Genomic DNA, 19,791 nt, shown 5'->3' on the forward strand with positions numbered 1-19,791 from the left:
GTCTACTTAGGAGGTGTTTTATTATAAAATAAAGTGCTCTATAACGAAGAAATCTAATCTAAAGTCAAACTTGAAATCTACAGGAAAACTTAGTACATTGGTCTAACTTAGATCTATTATTGTTCTAAAGAGATGTCTTTCTAGGTGGTGAACTACTGACTAGAAAAATTCTACGAAATTAGCCGATGGCACTACGTTAGAAAGCTTAAATAATTCTAGGTTTAGACGTCTAAATTAGGTTTGCAAGAGTAGGGCCACGCCGGCCAGTATCCATTTGCCCGGCTTGTCTTTGGTCTTCAGATTCAAATTGGACACATAGGTGGTGGGGCCTCGAGTGCGGGTCTTGTAGACCGGGCACTCGTACATGTTCCTCAGGTCTTGCTTATCTTGGGTGATTGCCTGCAGTACATAGACGAGGTCATATGAAATCGGAATCGCATTAAGTGGAATAATAGAGTGGAATCTAGTTTTCGAATTTATGCCAACATGCGCCAGCACTGAGACGCCACAGATCCGTTCTCGATTCGCCGATTTTAGCATTTGCCCCGATTTGCATTTGCCAACTCACCCGAATATTGATCACCGGCATCGAGGGGTAGAGCTCTTTGAGCCGCGACTCCATGATGATGCCCTGCTGGATGTCCCACCTGGCGCCCTCCATGAAGATCCCATGCACGCAGCAGCCGTCGCGCGGTGCCGTCCTGTAATTACCAGATGATTACCGTCTCAGATATCGATATGGTGGTTACCCATAGCCCCCCTCCCCCAAGTCAATTAGGGGGGCGGGTGTCGAGGCTAATCGCCATACAAAAGTACATATTAATTCCGGAGACGACGCGCCGGAGCCGCGTTACTCCATTGTTTGCCCGGCAGCGACGCCATGTGAAACGTGGATGGCGAGGCGCCACTTAATAGGCAATCAGCTCATCAGTAAATAGACAGTTGTAAATTGCTGGCTATTAATAAGTCCCACATATTTATATTCCAGTGCTGGTTTAAAATTAGCTCTTATGAAATAGCATTGTGGCTATTTATAGACCCACTCAAAGCCGGTCGCTGGCCAATGGCCGCAGCTGGATTTTCTGTCCAGCACGACGCGTTGATTACATGTCACAACATTACATTATGCGACGGAGGGAAGAGCTCTGGGGGCTTAAGCCAGATAAGATCAGGCGGAGCAGGGGATTATCTTTTCAAAAAAAGCTATTTTGAAAAAGTGGGTGATTATTTTCCCACCATTCAAAATGCTCACTGGCTGTTTGATACAGAAAGAAGAAAGTAAACTGGCACATGCTCTAGATAAAAGACTACAATTACATTTTCCTATTCTTGGAATCTGTGACAGTCGCGAATCTGAGAATCTGATGCAAAACAACATTTGCTTATGGGAATGTAAATATTCCCGGGAAGGGGTCACATCAAAAGTCAATTGAGAATTGCGTGTCAGCGAGGGCAGTACTCACGTAAATTCCTCCTTCTGCTTCTTGGTCACGTCACACTGGAGGCACATCTTGTCCAACGGCAGATCATTCCTCCGGGCAGTGCTCTGCATGATCGCCGTGAGCAGGGATTGCGGATTAAAGAACCCGGCCAGCCAGACGCAAGAGGGTAGCTACAAAGAGGGGTTTTTGAGATACCTATTGATCGATATTAATGACGAAGCGCTACTCACCACAAAATCTGTGGACCAGGTTTCCAGTTCGCGCAGGCGCAGGCACAGATCGATGAACCAATTGTTGAGACCCAAGAGCGAAGGATACGCACGTTGCGTCCAAATGGGCGGCACTTGATCCAAAAACAGTGAATTCTCCAGCACCTCCATGTCCGACGTAATGGTCAATTCACCCTTTAAGCCCAAGTCCAACTCCTTCAGGCTGCGCTTCATCTCGCTGGTGAGGAAGTTCATCCGCTCGCACTCCTGAAAGGCCACTATCACATACGGCGTGCGCTCCTCCACCTTGTTCATGATCTCGACCATGTTGAACTCCTCCGGCAGCTTCTCGATGATTTCATCGACGATCTGTTTGACCTTGTCCTCGCGCGTCACCGTTGCCCCTCCTCCGGCTCCGGCATCCCGCGGCTGCATCTCGAACACCGTGCGGAAGATGTTCTCCGCCCGGGTGGTGAGGAATCCGATCTCCGCGTTGGGATGCAGCCCGTACAGATACGGCGACTCTGCTGGCATCATCTCGTCCACGTAGGTGTGGTAGCCCAGATAGTCCGTGTTGGGCGGTGCGGGAAACGAGGGCGCCAGAAACAGCTCGCCGTCCACCAAATCCGGTTGCATGTACTCCTGAAAAGGATAAAAATATATTATAATTAAATATTACACTAGCACTAAATTAATGAAAAAGTATCTGCTTTCAATGATTTGAGTTTTTAAATAAATATTTTCTAGTTTGACATAATCAAACAATTTTAATAGCTAATTTTGTTTTCTCCATTTGATTAATTTATCAGTTATAATTGTATTTTAACCAACCAATTTGATTATTTTATCACTTATAATTATATTTTAACCAACCTCCAAATAGGTGATGCAAAGCCGACGATCCCAGTCGTCTGTAATATGACCTCCATACATGATCTCGCCGAAAAGGTATCGCAAATCCTCCCATGGGACCTTGGCGTTGGCCTCCAGATAATTGTACAGCACCGAAACACTTATGTTCAGGTCGCCCACGTTGAATGGATAGATCTTGTTCCATCCCTGAGGACCGAACTTCCTCCGCTCTGCGACGACGGCGTGGAAATAGCAGAGGGAGAAGAGGATGGCCTTGAACTCGGCCTCCTTGCCCGACATCTCCAGCGTTTCTTGGGTGAAGTTGTCCAGTGCCTTGTGCAGATTGGCCAACATTCCAGTAGGGGGTTCATTGGTGATCTTAATCGAAGATTCCAAGATGCCCTAAAATCGAGTGGAAAACCTTATTAAGTTTGCTATTAAATATTGTTATACAACTAATGATAAAGTTTGCATCAGTCAAATCTTTAATGACCGGATTAATTAAATGTTTAGTTATTGGTTATCATGAAAGTTTATTCAATGACTTTTTGAAAAGATAAAGTATTTTGACTCATCCTTTTATATAATAGAGTGCGTATTTTTATATTTTTAATATTTATATTTTTAATTTGACTCAACATAACGATCTTACTTTTAAATTTTTTTAAGAATTTTGACTCATCAGACAATAATGTTATACATAAATAATTGAATGCGCTCAATATTCTTCATCAAAACAAGCTAATCATAAAGTATTACAAAGCCCAATATTTTTAATACATTTGTATGTATGTTTTAAGATTCAAAGTGTTTCTGTATAATTTATTTTTGAAACAAAAAGTAGTATGCAATATAAACATATTTACCTGTGGAATAATGTGAGCCGAGGGTGTTGAGGCTGGTTCTGCACTCAGGAACATGCGATAGTCCGGATGTGAGTCCTCGGCGTAATACTCCAGCTTCTTCTCCAGTACTGGTAGCCACTTTCTAACCAGATGTATATTCTGCAGCACCACCCAGTGGCCATGTTTGGCCGCAGTGTCCATGGCGGCCTCTGCAATGGCTTCCTGGCCCTGTCCCAAAGACACATTATGGAAATTACCCAGATCCATGCTGAAGCCCATTTGTTTGCCCAACGCCTCCACATCCTTGAGAGGATTCACGCCTGGCGAGAGGATGAAGAATATTGGTGTAGAGGGACTAGCCTCCTCGTATGATTTGGCGAATTCCATGGCGCGACTTTCCACATATTTAGATCCCAGCTTCTCTTCAATAAAGTCCCTGTTTGAAAGTTATTTATATGGATGGATACATCATTATATATAATGAGTAGATACTCACGCTAATGCGTAGGTCATGCGATCCGGTCTCAAGGCCCTGATCATGCAAAGTCTTTGCAGAGCTGTTTTGTTCTTCCATTCCTGCGGGAATTTCTCCTTCTCCGGCAGCTCCGATTCGACCAGTTTCTTCCAGCGCTTCGAGGAGGTCTCGATGTCGCGGTCCAAGTTCCTGAATTCATCTTTGGACGCTAGACTGCATATTCCGCCCCACGATTGATTGGTCAGAAAGTCCACAGGACTTGTCACATGTGGCTTGATCGGGAAGCGGAGCAAGAAGTCCAGTTCCGCCGATGTAACCTCCTCGTTCATAAGTAGAATCTAGCGAGGATAAAAAAAAATTACTATCAAGTAATAGCTGAAATGGTTAAGGCGAACGACTTGCCTGAAATGTCATTTGCGAGGCGAAGATCAGCTTGTCGCATTCGAAAAGACCACGCGAAGTATACTGAAACACCGAATACGTTATACAATCGATCAGATTGGACACTCGCAAATCCAAAGTTTCGCCAGGTTCAGCCTTGGCTATGGCCTTTTGGAACACTACACTAAAAGCCTGTGGAAAAGAGTATTTTGTAAATATTTCATGATCCCTATTAAGCTATTTATTCGCCCACCTTCAGTGAAAACTGATAGATCGGATTGATAGTGTTTAGTTCGTTGAGAATGAAGTAAAGCAGACTGGCTCTGGCCGCCGCAGGTCTGTAGTATTCACGGGCCTTGTCGATCTCCTTGGATGTAATCTTCGCCTCGGCCACCTTTCGCTCGATCTCCGAGGCAGTGCTCTTCGTGGTCTCCAAGTTCTCGACCAGCGCTGTGTCACCTAAAATATTCTCACCCGCCGATGAAAGGCGCGACAGTAGGTCGTCTTCCAGTTTCTTCAGCATAATCTTAAAGTCGTTCTGTTGCTTGGTGAGATCGGCTTTCAACTCCTCCAGATCGGGACGTTCGGCCTTGACCACTTCCGCCAGCAGTTGATCCTCGAGGCCATCGCGGGTAACGGTGAAGTTAATAAGTGTGGTTTGTGCTTGCATCTCTGGCTTGTAGTGCGGATTAGCTAGTTTGGTGTGCAGGATCAGACGGAAGTTGGAATTGTATTCGATCTCCTTGTCCCCAATTTTAATAGCCCTGAAGCGATATTATTGAGAGTTAGGCTTTGAATTTTATTTAAGACCCCCGTACTTACTTTCCCTTCTTGATCAGATTTCGACCCAGCAGAGAGTCCAGCACTGGGTCCAAGTTCTCATCGATATTCTCGATCAACACATTGCAGCCCGCGTTGATGGACTTCTCGATAATGTCCAGATAGCTACGCTGACCCAGCCGAATCACCTTCAGCTCCTCGCCATACTTCTGCTTGATCCACTTGACCCCCTGCAGTTGGGGGTCGATCATCAGCGGCCAGCGATCCGAGTTGGACAGGATCGTGGCATTCTCAATGGACATGCGGTCACTGGGCAGACCCTCGTTGGTCCAAACGGCGATGGTGGTGTCGTCGGTCAGCAGCGAAAGGGGATCGAGATTCTCGGTTGTGGGTATGGGCGGATCAATGCTCTTCAAAAAGGGTGTCCACATCTTGAGTAGAAGATCGATGCGGAATCCTTTCGTGAAACAGCCAACATAGGAAATAAAGGCGGTAATGAGTAGAATATCGCCGGGTAAAGTAATGCCCTGCTTGACGAAGCTGTTGGAGGGATACCATAATTAGTTAGTTAGAGTGGTTACTGTATAATTATGTAAGATACCCACTTGTTGACAGCCTCGGCCCAACGTACGTTCTCACTGGCCAGACCGCCCACCAGGCGATTGGCCAGGGCAATGGTGGCCTGGGTGGCATCCGCCTCCTGTTGACACCGCAACTTGTCAGCGGTGGCCTTCTCAAAGTCCGCCGTCAACTTGGCTAGCTGCTCCTCGAGGCCCTATAAAGAATAAGGAAAGATAGTATTCAATAAGGTTCTCGATCAGCAACTCCTTGATCAATACTCACCATCACTTTCCGCTTGATGCCAGCCAGTTTGTCCTGGGCAGCGGCCAGTTCCGCATTGGCCGCCGCCAGAGCCTTGCGCTTGGGCTCCACGTCGCAGTAGACCTCGTAGAACTTGATGATATTGATGACCCAGGCGCACAGGCCAGCCGCCGCTCCCGACTTGGAGCGCACGAACTCGGGCTCGAATTCCGGATCCTTGAGATACGGCTGGATGGCCTTGGTGATCTCCGGGTGGATGTTCTCCTTGTCGTAGTTGATCAGTGAGTCCAGGAACGTGTCCACCTTGGCCATGGCTATTTTGGCCGCCTTCCAGGAGCGATCCTTGGGCACCTTGCCACCCTGGGAAAGCAGCACCATCACGGCGGCGGTCACATTGGTAACGGCTCCCGGCGGCGAACCAAAGCTCTTCAGCTCGGTGAGATTGGCCTTGTTCAATGTGTTCAGGGCATCTTGGGCGGCCATCAAAGCTGGCTCCGCCTTGAGGAGATCCTCCTCGCAGTCGCGCTGCTTCTTGCTGACTTCGTCGGCTATCAAAGCAACCTTCATTTCCTCCTCGTCGGCCACGGCTTTCTCCGTTTGCACCTTCTCCGTCTCGATTCCCACAATCTCAATCAGGGCGTCGGCCGCCTCGTTCTTCTCCTTCAGCTCGATCTCCTGGACGGCGAGCTTCACCTTCAGGTCGGCCACCTGGAGGGCAGTGGATCGCAGCTTCTCCAGTCCGTTCTCCAGTCGCTCGATCTTGCTCTGCAGGTCCTCGTGTTTGTGGTTGAGAAGCTTAATGTAGAGGTTAATCTGCTCCAGGTAACTCTTGGGGGTGGTGTAGTTGTAGCGCCTCTCGTTCTGTAAGTAGACCTTGGACGTGGTGTTCACCGACGTGTGGACGTAGGCCATGAACTTGGCCACAGAATCGCGGTGGTTCTCCGGCAGCACCTTGTTCTGGGCAAGAAAGTTCATGGCCACCGAGATTAGTGCTTCCTGAGGCCATTCGTGGAACCAATTGATCGATGTGGCATTGATGATGGCAGGAAATTTTCTCGACCGAACACGCAATGTTGAACCCACTGGCGAAAAGCACAGAACTATCTTCAGCTGTTTGCGCACGCGATCGATGAAGAATTTCCAGCAGTTTTCTCGCGTATCTTTATTTGTTGATTTATCGAGAATTTATTTTCTTTGAGCATATGCAAACATTTCAATACTATTTATCATTAACGTACCATTTAGTCCCGCACCTTTGACCTCATTCCGCACGCCTGCGATTATGTTCTCTATCTCGTCGTCCGGAAAAAGGTCTGGGATTTCGCCAGTCTGTGGATAACGTTATAGAAGTGAAATAATAAACAAATATAGTTAGGATTTATGACGGCCTTTCGGACTGTTATACCAATATTGCATTGTGTTACAATGTACTTTCCTATTTCATAAACAAAGCAAACGTTTGAATACCAATTAATATAAACTTACTGCTAACATATCGTTGATTAAGACAAGAAAATCCTCGCTGGGGATTTGAGCATCCGTCATAAGGAACATAATGCCCACATTCTTGAGTCCAGCCTTCAGATAAAGTCCTGAAAATTCATTCTGCAATGGATAAAACAAGATTATTGGATCCCTGGGATCAGACTGTGCTATGTGGCAGATGGGGACACCTTCAAGTCATTGACTCCGTAGCCCTTCTTCAGCTGTATCTGCACGACCTCCAAGCTGGATATGAATGCTGCCAAGCGCGCTAGAGATTGTTTCCCGCTGCCACCAACACCAACCAATAAGGCGCTGCCACGCGGTGATTCTAATATGCGATTGATCCTGAAAATGGCACACTTTAATTGTAAAACTCAAGATCTCTTTGACTGACACCCACCTGCACACGTGCATCATCGCATCTTCGAATAACACCAGATTCATGGCAGCGACTAGATCATTATACGATGACATTGCTTCCTGAAGGAGTTTGTGAAGCTCAGGCCAACCCTTGATGGGCATGTACTTAGGATCACCAATTCCTCCAGCGAAATGACAGTAGATATTCGGCTTGTCGAATATAACGGATTCGTCAATTTCTTCGAACGACTTCTTGACAATGTCATGCTGCATTTTGGTAAAGCTATCGATGTCCTTATCGTCGGTTAGCTTATCCGAGTACACCCTCTGTGTCTCGTGCTGCCACAAGCGTATAAGATCTGTGGAGCCCGTCAAGCACTCTGTCGAACTGAACAGCAATCCCTGTAATCGAATCGTTAAACAAAAATCTATTTGAGTAATTGATACCATGAGTTAGGGAAGTATGAACTATTGCCTGTAGTTCTAACTTAAGCTGTCCTAAAATCTGGGATATGAAATAACCTTCTACAACAGTCAAATTTAATATTAATCCGCAATCTAAGTTTTGACTCACCTGAAAGACATTGCTGATGTCGCGCAGATTGAAGATGTAATGCGACTTGATCGCCGTGGGCAGGAACACCTGCAGGCACTTGTTGTGCAGTGCGATCGTGGCGGCCACAATGTTGGGCGTCATCCGCGTGACGATCGGGGTGAACTTCTGCTCCGCGTTGGCGAAGTGCTGCGCCAGGATGGCCGAGTACATGACCGTAATGGACTCGGGGCCGGGAAAACTCACGGCCAGGACGCAGAAGTGTCGCTGCAGACGCGGATTGATCGTGAAGCTGCCGGAGGTGGGATTCATGCAGGCCACGTACTGGCAGTTGTGGATGTCCTTCAGCGTGAGCTTGTTCCGGTCGTACCAGTGGCCGTAGTCCAGGTGCTGCCGCATCAGGGTGTGCGGCTGGACTGTTCCGTAGGCATCCACCTCCGGCATATTAATGTCATCCACGAAGTAGCAGAGGAGCTTGTTGCCGGGCGGTCCGTAGTTGCGACCCGCCTTCTTCTCCAGCGGCTTCTCGAGGATCTTTTGCAACATTTCGGACGTGGTGTAGTAATTGAATGGTATTGTAGTGACAGCGTAATTCTCAGAAAGCGATTGAAGCTTCTCGTTCACCAGGACGGTCTTGCCGCAGCCGGCATTCCCCACTAGCATCACCGGGTGCTTCTTATCCATCAGGAGATCTAGGAAAAAACGCAGGCGTATCGACTCGGAGGTGTGCACAATGACAGCCTGCAGGGGCAGGTCCGAGTCCAGTTCGAACTTTGGTATCTTCTCGGTCCAGGACACGAAGGTCTTCGTCTCGCTATCCAGGAAGTAGTCGAAAACTGTTCCACCTTTTCGAGGATAGGGGGTTCGACATTTGTAAAGCTCAATGGGTTAGGCAAAGTAATCGTGGGGGGCACTCACCTGGCGGGAACTTAACAGTTTTGAACTCATTTACCCACCATTTGCTGAACTCCACGCGGTAGTCAATGGCTTGATCCTGGAACATGGCCGACCCGAAGGCCCAAATACAGGCAAAAACAAAGTACAGTTCGTGCCATTCTTTTGGGCAGTCGGCAGGCGTGTTCGCTGGTATTAGAAAACAGTTTAGGAGATGGCACAGCATTTGAATGTGCGCCATTTCGGCGACAGGCGTGATCTTCTTGAAACGCACGCGAATCGTTTCCAATGAAGGCGGTATGTACTTATCGAATAACATGACCAAATTGGACTTTTCGGCTGGAATTTTTCGCGTTTCAACCCAACTGGTTACATAGCTGAAAGACCAAATCAGTTAGTTAACTTGTCATGAACTTGAAGGCAATTTGTCTGAGAATTTAAGTATTGTCAATAAAAAAATATTCTAAATAGGATCACTTCCGATTCCACCTATTTTGAGAGAAATGCAAAACAAGAACATAAGTTATAATAATGGCAATTTCGAATAATTAAGTCAATGATGTGAAGTTTGAATTTTGAAGAGCCCAACATATTTTTGGATCTCCACTAGCGCCAATACTCACGGATTCCAACCCAAGTCCTGCGGGTTTATGTACAGGATGCCAGCCCTGGATACGGTTGCCGGCGTTGCTGTTCTCAGGTTGGAGATCTCGAAGAGCAAACGCATCGAAGGCGTCAACGCAATGCGTTCGTTGCTGGCCAATGTCAGGACCTTGTTGTCGTCCATCACGGTATTGAGGCTCTCGATCCACATGGGATCGATGTCGCCATCGAGCACGATCCACTTTGGTTGATCGCCCGTTATGTTTGCCTGATCCCGCATTAGTACCGAGAACAGGCCGTCTTTCCACTCGCGTGTCGCCGGGTTGATAATGCCGAAAAGTTCATCATTGGTCACAGCTTTTGGATTCAAGTCATTGAAAATGGGCTTCCGCTTGATGTTCTGGTAGGTGCGCAGCAGCGTCTTCCACACCTGGGTCTTCCCAGTGCCCGCATTGCCAACGATGAACACGGAGTGACGTACCTCCAACAGCTCCTCCAGCTGCACTACCTTCAGTATGAAATTGTCTTCTGGTTGTAGTAGGAGATCGGAGGCCGCTTGTTTTACGGTGCGTTCAAAATCCTGATCACGTTTGCGGGGCACATCCAGGGCGGGAAACAGGTCGCTGATCAGCCCCATGAACACCGGCATGTCGTCCGTAATAATTTTCGGTATGTTGAAGTCGCGGAGGGCGCGCATCAGCACCTCCTCCTCCGGACGGCCGGGATCACCTCGCTGCGGGAAAATAGTTAATGAAGTTTAACAGAATTCTATTTAAATGTAAGGCATTCCCACCTTAAGAGATCCCGCCACCACGAGCACTGATTTAATGGCCCGAAGGCCCCAATCGTAGTGGTCCTGCTTGGAAAGAAGCTCCTTGCACAGCGTGTAAAGAGTGATGAACTTGCGGGCCAGGACTCGCGCATCCTGGAAGCCCTCGGCCACCAGCATAATCTCACAGATGAGCTCAAAGTCGGGCACGACCATGGCACATGGACGGAATAGGGCTTTAAGATTTTCAGGCAGCTCCGTGCGGCCCGCGTAACCCGGATTCATGGTGATAAATATGCCCACCGTGGGCACACAACTGATCATTTCGCCCATGAAGTTAAACTTATCCTTCTTGTCCCGAATCGCATCCTGTACGGACTTGACCTGGACGGCCACCACCGATAGCACCTCCACGGTGATGCGGTTGAATTCGTCGAAGCAACCCCAGGCACCCGTTTGGGCCAGGCCCTTGTAGATATTGCCGCAGGATTGGTAGTCCATCTGCTCGGAGCAGTTGAAGACGTAGACCGATATGCCGATGGCTCGTCCCAGGTCCTTGGTGGTCTCGGTTTTTCCGGTTCCGGCTGGCCCGGCTGGAGCTCCTCCCATCACCAAATGGAGGGATTGGGTCAAGGTAATATAACAACGATCTGTGAGCGGCGTTATGACCAGGCGTGGCGTATTGCCCAAGTATTCGTGACAATACTGGAACTCGGCATCGCAGATATTGGCAAAACAGTCCTTCTCCACATCGTCAAAGCGATGCCTCAACTGCGATTGCCACATAAACGCGGAGCCCGAATCCAATTTGGCCTGAATCATCTTGGCGACCACATCTCTAGAGTGCACATCAATGGTGCATATCGTCATTATCTTCTGACGATCGCCTTTGCTAAGCTCACCCAGCAGAAGCGTTATAAGCAAACTGAGCTGCGATATCTGTTTTTTGTAGTAGTCCTTGATGGCATTATCATAGCCCTCCTCCAACCGGCTGAAGGCGATGTTTACCTCCGTTGACCACCAGATCTGTGATCCGCAGAGGGACACCTGGGCAGGGTAGTCGAACAACCACTAATAAACAAAACAAATAATGTCAATTAGGAACTGTTGCGACTTAAACAAAAGACAAAATGTAATATGACAAGGGAAAATAAAATCAACCCAAAAATACAAACCAAAATTTAAACACAGACTTTTAAGAAATTAAACCACAATTATTAAAAAGTATTTCACTTTGAAATCTGATGTCTGTAACAAAAGTTATGGGCTGAAAAGTACAGTTTTTGGTCACTTTTCTGCAAAGCCAATTTTCAAAAATTTGAAAAATTTGACAAAAATCCACCCAAAAATACAATTAAGCTGAAAAACAGTTTTTAGAGAATTAAAACGATCATTTGAGTATGCCATTTTAAAATTGGATAAATGTACGAAAAGTTATGGGTGAGAAGGGTTTTTTTTTAATTTGGAAAACCAAACTGAAAACACAGTTTTTTAAAGAATTAAACCACGATCATTTAGAAGTATGCCACTTTAAAATCGGATATCTGTACGAAAAGTTATGGGCTGAGAAGAGCAGGTTTTTGGTCACTTTTCTGCAAAGCCATTTTTCGAAAATTTGGAAAGGACCCCCCTTAAAGCAAAGACGAAAAATCGACCCAAAAATATAAACCAAGCTGAAAACACAGTTTTTTAGAGAATTAAACCACAATCATTTAGAAGTATGCCACTTTAAAATCGGATAAATGTACGCAAAGTTATGGGCTGAGAAGAGCAGGTTTTTGGTCACTTTTCTGCATGGCATTTTTAGAAAAAATTACGAAAAATCGACCCCAAAATGCAAACCAAGTTGGAAACATAGATTAGTATATGGACGGGACTTACTTGTTCCCGCTGCTTTTCCTCGTAGGCAATCACCGCCTCCATGACGTAGTGCCGTAGACTGGCACGCATCGCCGCCTGGATACGGTTTAGCCAGACCTCTACGGGTCCTCGAATGCTGGCCAACTCGTTGAACTCCACGTACTCACCATCCTTGGCGTACATTCCCGACGCGGTGTTGATCTCGCCGGACTCATCGCGGTTGAACTTGAGCCGGGCTATCGAGTCAAAGAGCTTGGTCAGGTGCTTGGTGACCATTTCCGGCTGGATGCCGTTGCTCAACACGTCCAGCAGATCGGCCGAGGACACGAAGTAGAAGCGAGGAAAAGCCAAGCGTTTCGTTTCCAAATACTCTGCCAATGCCTTCTCGCATAGCGTAAGCTCCTTCTGCAAATGCTCCAAGCGTTCGATTAGACCGGAACGATTGGTGGACGCCACCACATTCGACGAGACGGACATCTCATCCATGAGGACGCGGAATTCCGAGTCGATATTATCGAATCGATCCGAATCGACGGGAAGCTGTTTGCGTATGTCTTCCGAACTCATGAAGATACTCTCGAGATGGGTCCAAGTGCGTTGCACCTCAAACCATACGGTTATCACTTGATCGGCGATCATTAGCTTGTTCTGCCAAGTGGACACTTCTTCGAGGAAATGGGCGATGTACTTGGATGTTATTAGATTCTGTAGGCAAACCTGATTATCTTCAAGCGTCTCTATGAGTTCTTCCGATGCCTTCAGGAGGTTACAGCCAGTGCGTGGGTGCAGCTCGTGGTCGAATTCCATTGCCGTCCACGTTGTGTTCAGATCGCGCAGGATCTTCTCCATGGACATTTCCTTGACGGCCTTGTCCACGATGTTCTTCACCTCCTCCTCGCACTCGTGCAGATTCAGGCCCAGCAGTTCGGCCAGCGTCGTTTCGTGGTCCATGATAAACTTAACCTACAAAAGTATCCCTTTTAAGCACTACAAATCGGGGGAATTTAGGGGTGCAGAGATATCAACTACGGTGGAACTACTAATACGACTACGACTCTACTTCTGAGGCATGCGCTGGACTGGGCCAAGCCACTTACGGTCACTTCCTTGGGCAGGGCGGCCAGACTCTGCAATGAAATGGTATTTACAAGAACTGTACAGTTTGGGCCGGGCACAATATCCCGGAAATCAAGCGGAAAAGAAACGAGTTTGGGAAAGAAAAATGATTAAAATTGTATTTTGCTATACAGAAGAGCCTCCAACTGGGGAGCTCGGGTGCTGGGGGAGTGGAGAGAGATTTACACGGATTATTTACATCAGGCCAAATAGCTGGGATTGGCATAAGAGCTCAAAACAAAATAATCATTCGAAATGGAAGCACAAAATAGACCTTGGTGGAGTTCATCAGCTGGTTCCAGTGACGCTCCCGAATGGCCGGATTCTGCAGCTCCCCGACGGCTCGGAGCGAGGTCAGCATGTTCTTGACCGTCGACTCCAGATTGATAAACGTGTCCCACGGTCGCATCTCCTTGTCCAGCAAGCGAATGTCCTTGGCGAACTTCTTGCACTCTATGTCCATGTTCTCCACATCCACCTTGCGCCAAGGTGTTGTCTTCCAATCGTCGATGCTGGTGGCCACAATGTTGACGTAGTCCCAAAGTTGCTAAGCGAATTCAAAGAGTTATTGGAATAATCGGAGGGATTAGTAAAGATTGGGTTATTTATTAGGATTAGGGTTAGTAAATCGCTTGCGTAGGAAAAAAAGGAAAGCTCAAAGTTCCACATGTGGCATGCATAAATTTGGTACGAGTAGTAGTAGTAGATTAAACATGCACAGACAAACGGGTAGATAAAGGGAAGAAAATCGACATAGGTGAGTGAATATAAAGTAAAGGTACCTTCAGCATGCGCAGCTCCTTGCGACACTGCTTCAGAACCTTGAACTCCGGGATATTGACCTCGAACAGGCTGCCGGATTCCTGGATGTCCCGCATCTCGCTCTCGCAGAGGAACATGTCGTCGTTGATGCGGTCCATCAGCAAGTAGGGCTTATAGCAATCGAACCGGAAGAAGTTGTACGTCTTGAAGACCTCGCGGAAGAGCTGGATGTGCGTCTCGAAGAGGGCGATCTTGTTCCGGATGCTGACCACCTCGGTGGCTTGCAGTGGCGACACCTGCTGCTTCACAGTGGTGGCGATTTTCTTGGTGTTCGCCCATTGCTCCGGCAACTCTTGGAGCAGCACGTTAACCTCCTCGGGAATATCCATGTCGTAGAACTTTAGCAACTGAATGGTCTCCTGCATGGGCTCGAACATCTCGTCTGTCTTGGCCGAACGCTCCTTCACCTGCATCAGATATGCCATTATGCTGACCAGTCCCTCGTAATCCTTCTCCTTCACAGTCTGCAGCAGACCCTCGTCCGCCTTGCGAATAAAGTGGCTGAGGTTCATCAGCGTGGAGGTGACGGTGGTGACCAGATGCTCCTTGAACATATTGCCCCACTTGCACACCGTATTGAGCAGGGCCTGGCGGAAGGGGCGTACATCCACCTGGAACCAGGAACTGAACACCTGAAAGGGCCCAATGTCCTCGATCTCGTTGAACAGAGATTCGTAGTTGTCGATCTGCTCCCGGAAAGCCTCGATAGTCGGCTTACAGGGCTCTGGCGGTGGCTGATTGGGATCGTTCATCAGGATCAGCTCAATTTCATCGGGATCCAACATGCGTCCGTACTCCAGGAAGTACTCCATGCACTCCTCACGATCATCAAGCCAAAGGTAGGAGTACCGCTCGAACTGGCGACAGAAACGAGAGGCCTCCTCCATGACAAGGTCAACCCCATTTAGAATCTCGCGCCGCATATCGATAATGTCCTGATTCTCCTTGATCATCTCCACATAGTTGCGCTTCTCTTTGGGCTTCAGGCGTTTAATTAACGATCCCATTTTCATGATGTCCCGCATCAGTTCTATCAGCATGTTATTAAATCCCATTGGATCCTCGGGATCCAGAGAGGGTACAAAGACCAGATTGGGTTCCATTAGTTCTAGGCGCGACTCAAAGAGTGGGGCGTAGTTGTTCTCCGGATCCATATTCTCTGCCAGGTAGCCCACGCTCACACCCACTGTTTTCAGGATGTTCTCATATACGATGTTGTCCACGAAATCCACGTAACTTAGCCACACCGCATCGTCCTGTTTGCGCTCCATATCAAACTGCAGCATGTTGTCCTGCAGCAGTTTGTGGATCTCGATTGAGGCCGACTGGATCTCGGCATACCGCTTGGCCGTTCGATCTGGGCGCTCGTCTATCGAGAGCACTGTGTCCTTTTTGCAGTCCTTCCTCTCGAAAAGCGGCTGCTTGGCCCAGACGCCCATGATCTTGCGTATCTGGCGAAGATTCCCCTGCGTGTGGTCCATGCGATTCTGGAGGGCAGCCACAGGCTTGCGAAGTTTATCCAGGTAGCTCAGAATATCTGAAAAAGAATAACAAATAAATTTAAAGATGTTTTAAGCAGATACCGCAGTTGTATAATTTTTATCATACACATTAAAAAATCATAATTGTTCGCAATTCCCAAATATGAAAAATAATAATAATCAATCTTCGCAAAAAGGAATAAATAAACAAAAAGCATGGTACGTCCTATTCCATTCCGCTAATTTTTGGCCAACCTGATTTAATGCGTTTCGACTTGTTGATTTGATATAAACCAAAAATAGGTTTTTATTATCCGGTTGACTGAGCAGACATACCTGACGAATTCCAAACGAGCTGATTCACGCCGATCTCCACCAGATCATCAATCATTTTTATCTCGGGTTCGATCAGTCTGAGTTCCACAGGAGAGCTGCCTTCTTGAATGCTATTATACCAATCGATGGTCTTCTCCAGGTTCAGTGTATAGGAACGAAAGACATCGCTCTTTTCGGCAAAATCAATGGCTATTTGGGGAATGCCGTCGATCTTCATCTGCTGCATGTAGTGCACCTCCCTCAGAATGGAGAACAAAGCGGCACTGAAGTTCAGGATCAGCGAATTGTGGCGACGATCGCGGGCTATCAGGGATTTCTTTAGGTTCTCTTCGATTTGTCCATCCAACTGCGCAGCCCAGTCGTCAAAGAACTGAGTCTTACAGGACCCCAGTTTGACCATGAGGACCTCGTAGCGCTCTACGATTTCCAGTGATTTCTCCGTTTTGGTGATCCTTTACACAAGTAAGGTTTCAATTAGTTGGAATTAAAAACAGGTATTTAAAACTTACTCATGCTGCAATGCCTTGAAGTGCTTGACTGGAGCTGTGATGCGCGTCTCCAGCTGATAGCACCAGCGAATAAAGGCGGCCACAGGTGGGCAGTTGTAGTTGGGATACAGATTGTCCCCCACCTTTTTCAGTTCCGTTTGCCTATCGTATATGGACTCGCAGATGGTCATTTCATCATCCAGCATGCGTACGATTTCGGCATAACGCTGGGTAAACTCCTCCTTGATCTTGGGACGGTCGAGTACGCTGCCCACAATACTAATGAGCTGCAAGATTAATATTTAATCACGATAATATAAATACTTTTAGAGTACCCCAATTTGTACCTTGAAAATACTCTCCAAATTATGGCAATCGTCAAAAGCCTGGCACAAAATAGCCGCCAGTTTCATGTCCAGTTCAAGAATGCGGGTCTGGAAACCCTTGAAATCTTCATCAAACTCATGGTCATCTGGATCGAGGACATCGTAGCTCTTCGAGGCAAAGGCGGTGAAGTACTGGTTAAACTCCACGTAGACATCTGTGATGCGAGTGCTGAGCTGACGACCCCGCAGCCCACCGATTTCGACTTTCTCTAATTTCAGGAATTCAATCACAGTAAAGAAGAACCTTGATGGAGCCAAAAATTAGTAGCAGCTATCTTAAAACTTATTAAATCCAATATACTTACCATTGGATGGTGGTTAGACGCTCGAGGAAGGCATTAAAGCGCTTGAAAACTGAATTTGGATGAAAAGTCCATAAAATCGGCGGCCGCTCCTCGGGTTCCGTAAAGAACGTGGCCAGTCGTTCCTTGTAGTAGTCAAATAGCTCCCGAAAGAACTTCAGGATCTGAATGGACAGAGTGAGCCGCTGCATGGCCTCGTCTATATCGCTGTGGAATATGGAAGAGGGATCCAAATATCGCTTGGCCTGAAATCGATGAAATGTATCAGTGGTGTGCCCACCAAATTCCCACCCATTTCCTCTAACCTGATGTACAATCAAGTTGCATATTTCCTGCAGCAGCACTGTTATTTTCGCCGACTGGCAATAGTAACGCGAATTGCCCCACAGAATGCCCACAGTATTCATGAACGGAATGAGCAGCGGCTTGCATTCGGCGAAATCAATCTCCTCCAGGTGCTGGAGTGGGCGCTTCAGAGGGTTCAAATAGAGTGTTATGTCCTTTGCCTCCGCCAGAGCTGCGGAAATCACCGATTGGCATGCTAGACTCACGTTTCGCGGCACGGCACTACTCACCCGTAACGACGTTCTTGAAGAGGGTCTGGAAGCACGGATGGTAGGCACTCATCGAGTACTCCAGTATCAGAGCCATGGCACGAATGCGCTCGTTGCGCAATTGGTCGTAAATGAATGACAGATTCTTGAGGCGATTGTTCCAAAATGTGAACTCTAGTGAGAGAGGTAAGATAAAACATTGCGGATTGCCTTTACTTAAAAGTAATTAAATGAATTAAGGGAATTAGCAGATATGGGTCACAGTTTCTTTCGAATAAAATTAATTTAGATTTTTGTGTTGGAGCTGACTATACAAAAATAGTAAATAAATTCATAAGTACTGGATCTACAATTGTAGGTCAAGTATAGGGGCATAACCTATTTTCTGCGATACAAAATAAAAGCCATCCTTTAAGAAAACATATGCTATATAGTTCCCTATTTATTGTATCAATATCTACTTTATTCCAGATTGCATAACTAATTTCAGGACTATGTTAAATTGTCTATCAAGTTGGTCTCTACTATTAAATAAGGTTTCATTACGCTTTCAGTTAAGGGTAAAATCGTGAAATTCGCAGATTATTTAGGCAAATCAGAACCTTAGCTTTCGCCATTCTATCAACCAACCCGTAAACTCAATCGTCAATGTCAAATGTGAACGCGTAACACAAGGCAAGAAAACCCTTTGGTCCTATGGTAATAGCATTATAAATATTGCATGCACGCGGAAAGTCATTCGTGAACAGATAATAATGGAAGACAAAACTTTTGGATGAGTATGAACATGCAAATTTCGGGGTTGCTAGGATATGGGGAGACTTGAATTTTATCAATAAATAATAAATGGAGTGGAGCCAAAAATAAACCGGCACACATGGCACCGCCGACTCACCCGTGTGCGGAGTGGGATTCTGGCCATTGGCGAAGGCGTTCGAGGGACTCTCCTTGATGACCTCGTGGATCTGGGTGGCCCACTTGATGACGACGCCCTCGATGGCGCTCTTCAGATACAGATCGAACTGGCACTGCTCCGTTTCGACCAGCTCCTTGGCCGCCTTCACGATCTTCTCGACGCCGACGGGCATGGCCAGGATGGTCTCTCCGCTGACCTGACCCTTCACCTGGTGCACGGTGCTCTTGAGGCTGTGCACGTGCTTCTGCACATCCTGGGCCACCATGATGGGCCAGCTGCGATAGTTATCCTCGTTGGACAGGAGCGGCACGAGCACCTCCTCGACCAGTGCGGACAGTTGGTCAATAGTACGCGTGGCCAGGTCCCCGTAGATGATGAAGTTGCCGCAATCCTCTCGAGGAATGGGCGAGGCATAGCGCTTGATGAAGTACACGCCCTTGCTCTTCAGCTGCGACAGCGGGAAGGTGGTCGAGGGAACCAGCTGGGCGGCCGGGGTGAGGATGATAATCAGGACAACCGGTGTATTCCTGTCCAGGAACTCCTTGATAATGCCCTTATGCTCCTCCACCGTGATGACGCGCGTCCACTTCTCCGGCTTCAGTTTCAGCGACTTGATGACGAAGGAGCCCATCAGCTCCAGTCGCGGATCCGGACCACCAGCCGCCGCTGCAGCAGCGGCCTCGGCGCTGGTGGATGGCTCCATCGCGACCCACTCGCTGGTGGGTGGTGGTGGTGGTGGTGTTGTTGTTCGGTGAGGTGGTTGCTTGGGTGTTGCTGCTCCTGCAGTGGTTGTCTGGTTGTTGCTGCTGTCTGTTGTTTGCTGTGGGGATGAGGTGCACATGCATATCTGAGTGTTTGGTTGACCTTGTTACCACTAACAACTAAATATATAAAATCGATAATAAAAATTGCAAATCAATAAGATTAAAAATTATTAAATCTTTTTTCCTTGATTTGCTTATTAAACGTTTTTTTTTAATTTAACACTTTGAATTTTAACTACTTCTAGTGTTACGTAACATTTTTCACAATTTTCACTAGTTACATAACACACAAAAAG

General features: G+C 47.2%; 1 protein-coding gene across 1 annotated transcript; it reads right to left on the reverse strand.

Annotated features, from left to right (window-relative positions):
* Positions 1 to 17: 17 nt before the first annotated feature.
* LOC108047894 (dynein beta chain, ciliary) lies at positions 18 to 19,534 on the reverse strand. The gene is made up of 31 exons (XM_017128308.2): positions 18,711 to 19,534; positions 17,837 to 17,989; positions 17,567 to 17,778; positions 17,265 to 17,506; positions 16,921 to 17,203; positions 16,595 to 16,860; positions 16,086 to 16,537; positions 14,229 to 15,805; positions 13,721 to 13,993; positions 13,428 to 13,457; positions 12,352 to 13,293; positions 10,495 to 11,541; positions 9,722 to 10,434; positions 9,123 to 9,475; positions 8,226 to 9,049; positions 7,692 to 8,053; positions 7,480 to 7,636; positions 7,292 to 7,411; positions 7,045 to 7,135; positions 5,828 to 6,966; positions 5,590 to 5,759; positions 5,027 to 5,524; positions 4,458 to 4,968; positions 4,226 to 4,396; positions 3,845 to 4,161; positions 3,370 to 3,784; positions 2,525 to 2,905; positions 1,673 to 2,293; positions 1,464 to 1,612; positions 569 to 701; positions 18 to 399 (listed from the first exon to the last, which is right to left on the reverse strand). The coding sequence occupies exons 1-31, from the start codon at positions 19,432 to 19,434 to the stop codon at positions 235 to 237; spliced, it is 13,491 nt and encodes a 4,496-aa protein (XP_016983797.1). The 5' UTR covers positions 19,435 to 19,534; the 3' UTR covers positions 18 to 234.
* Between the last annotated feature and the right edge of the window lie 257 nt (positions 19,535 to 19,791).

The sequence above is a fragment of the Drosophila rhopaloa genome, unplaced genomic scaffold (assembly GCF_018152115.1).
Source record: "Drosophila rhopaloa isolate 14029-0021.01 unplaced genomic scaffold, ASM1815211v1 contig_178, whole genome shotgun sequence".
In the NCBI taxonomy this organism is placed as follows: domain Eukaryota; kingdom Metazoa; phylum Arthropoda; class Insecta; order Diptera; family Drosophilidae; genus Drosophila; species Drosophila rhopaloa.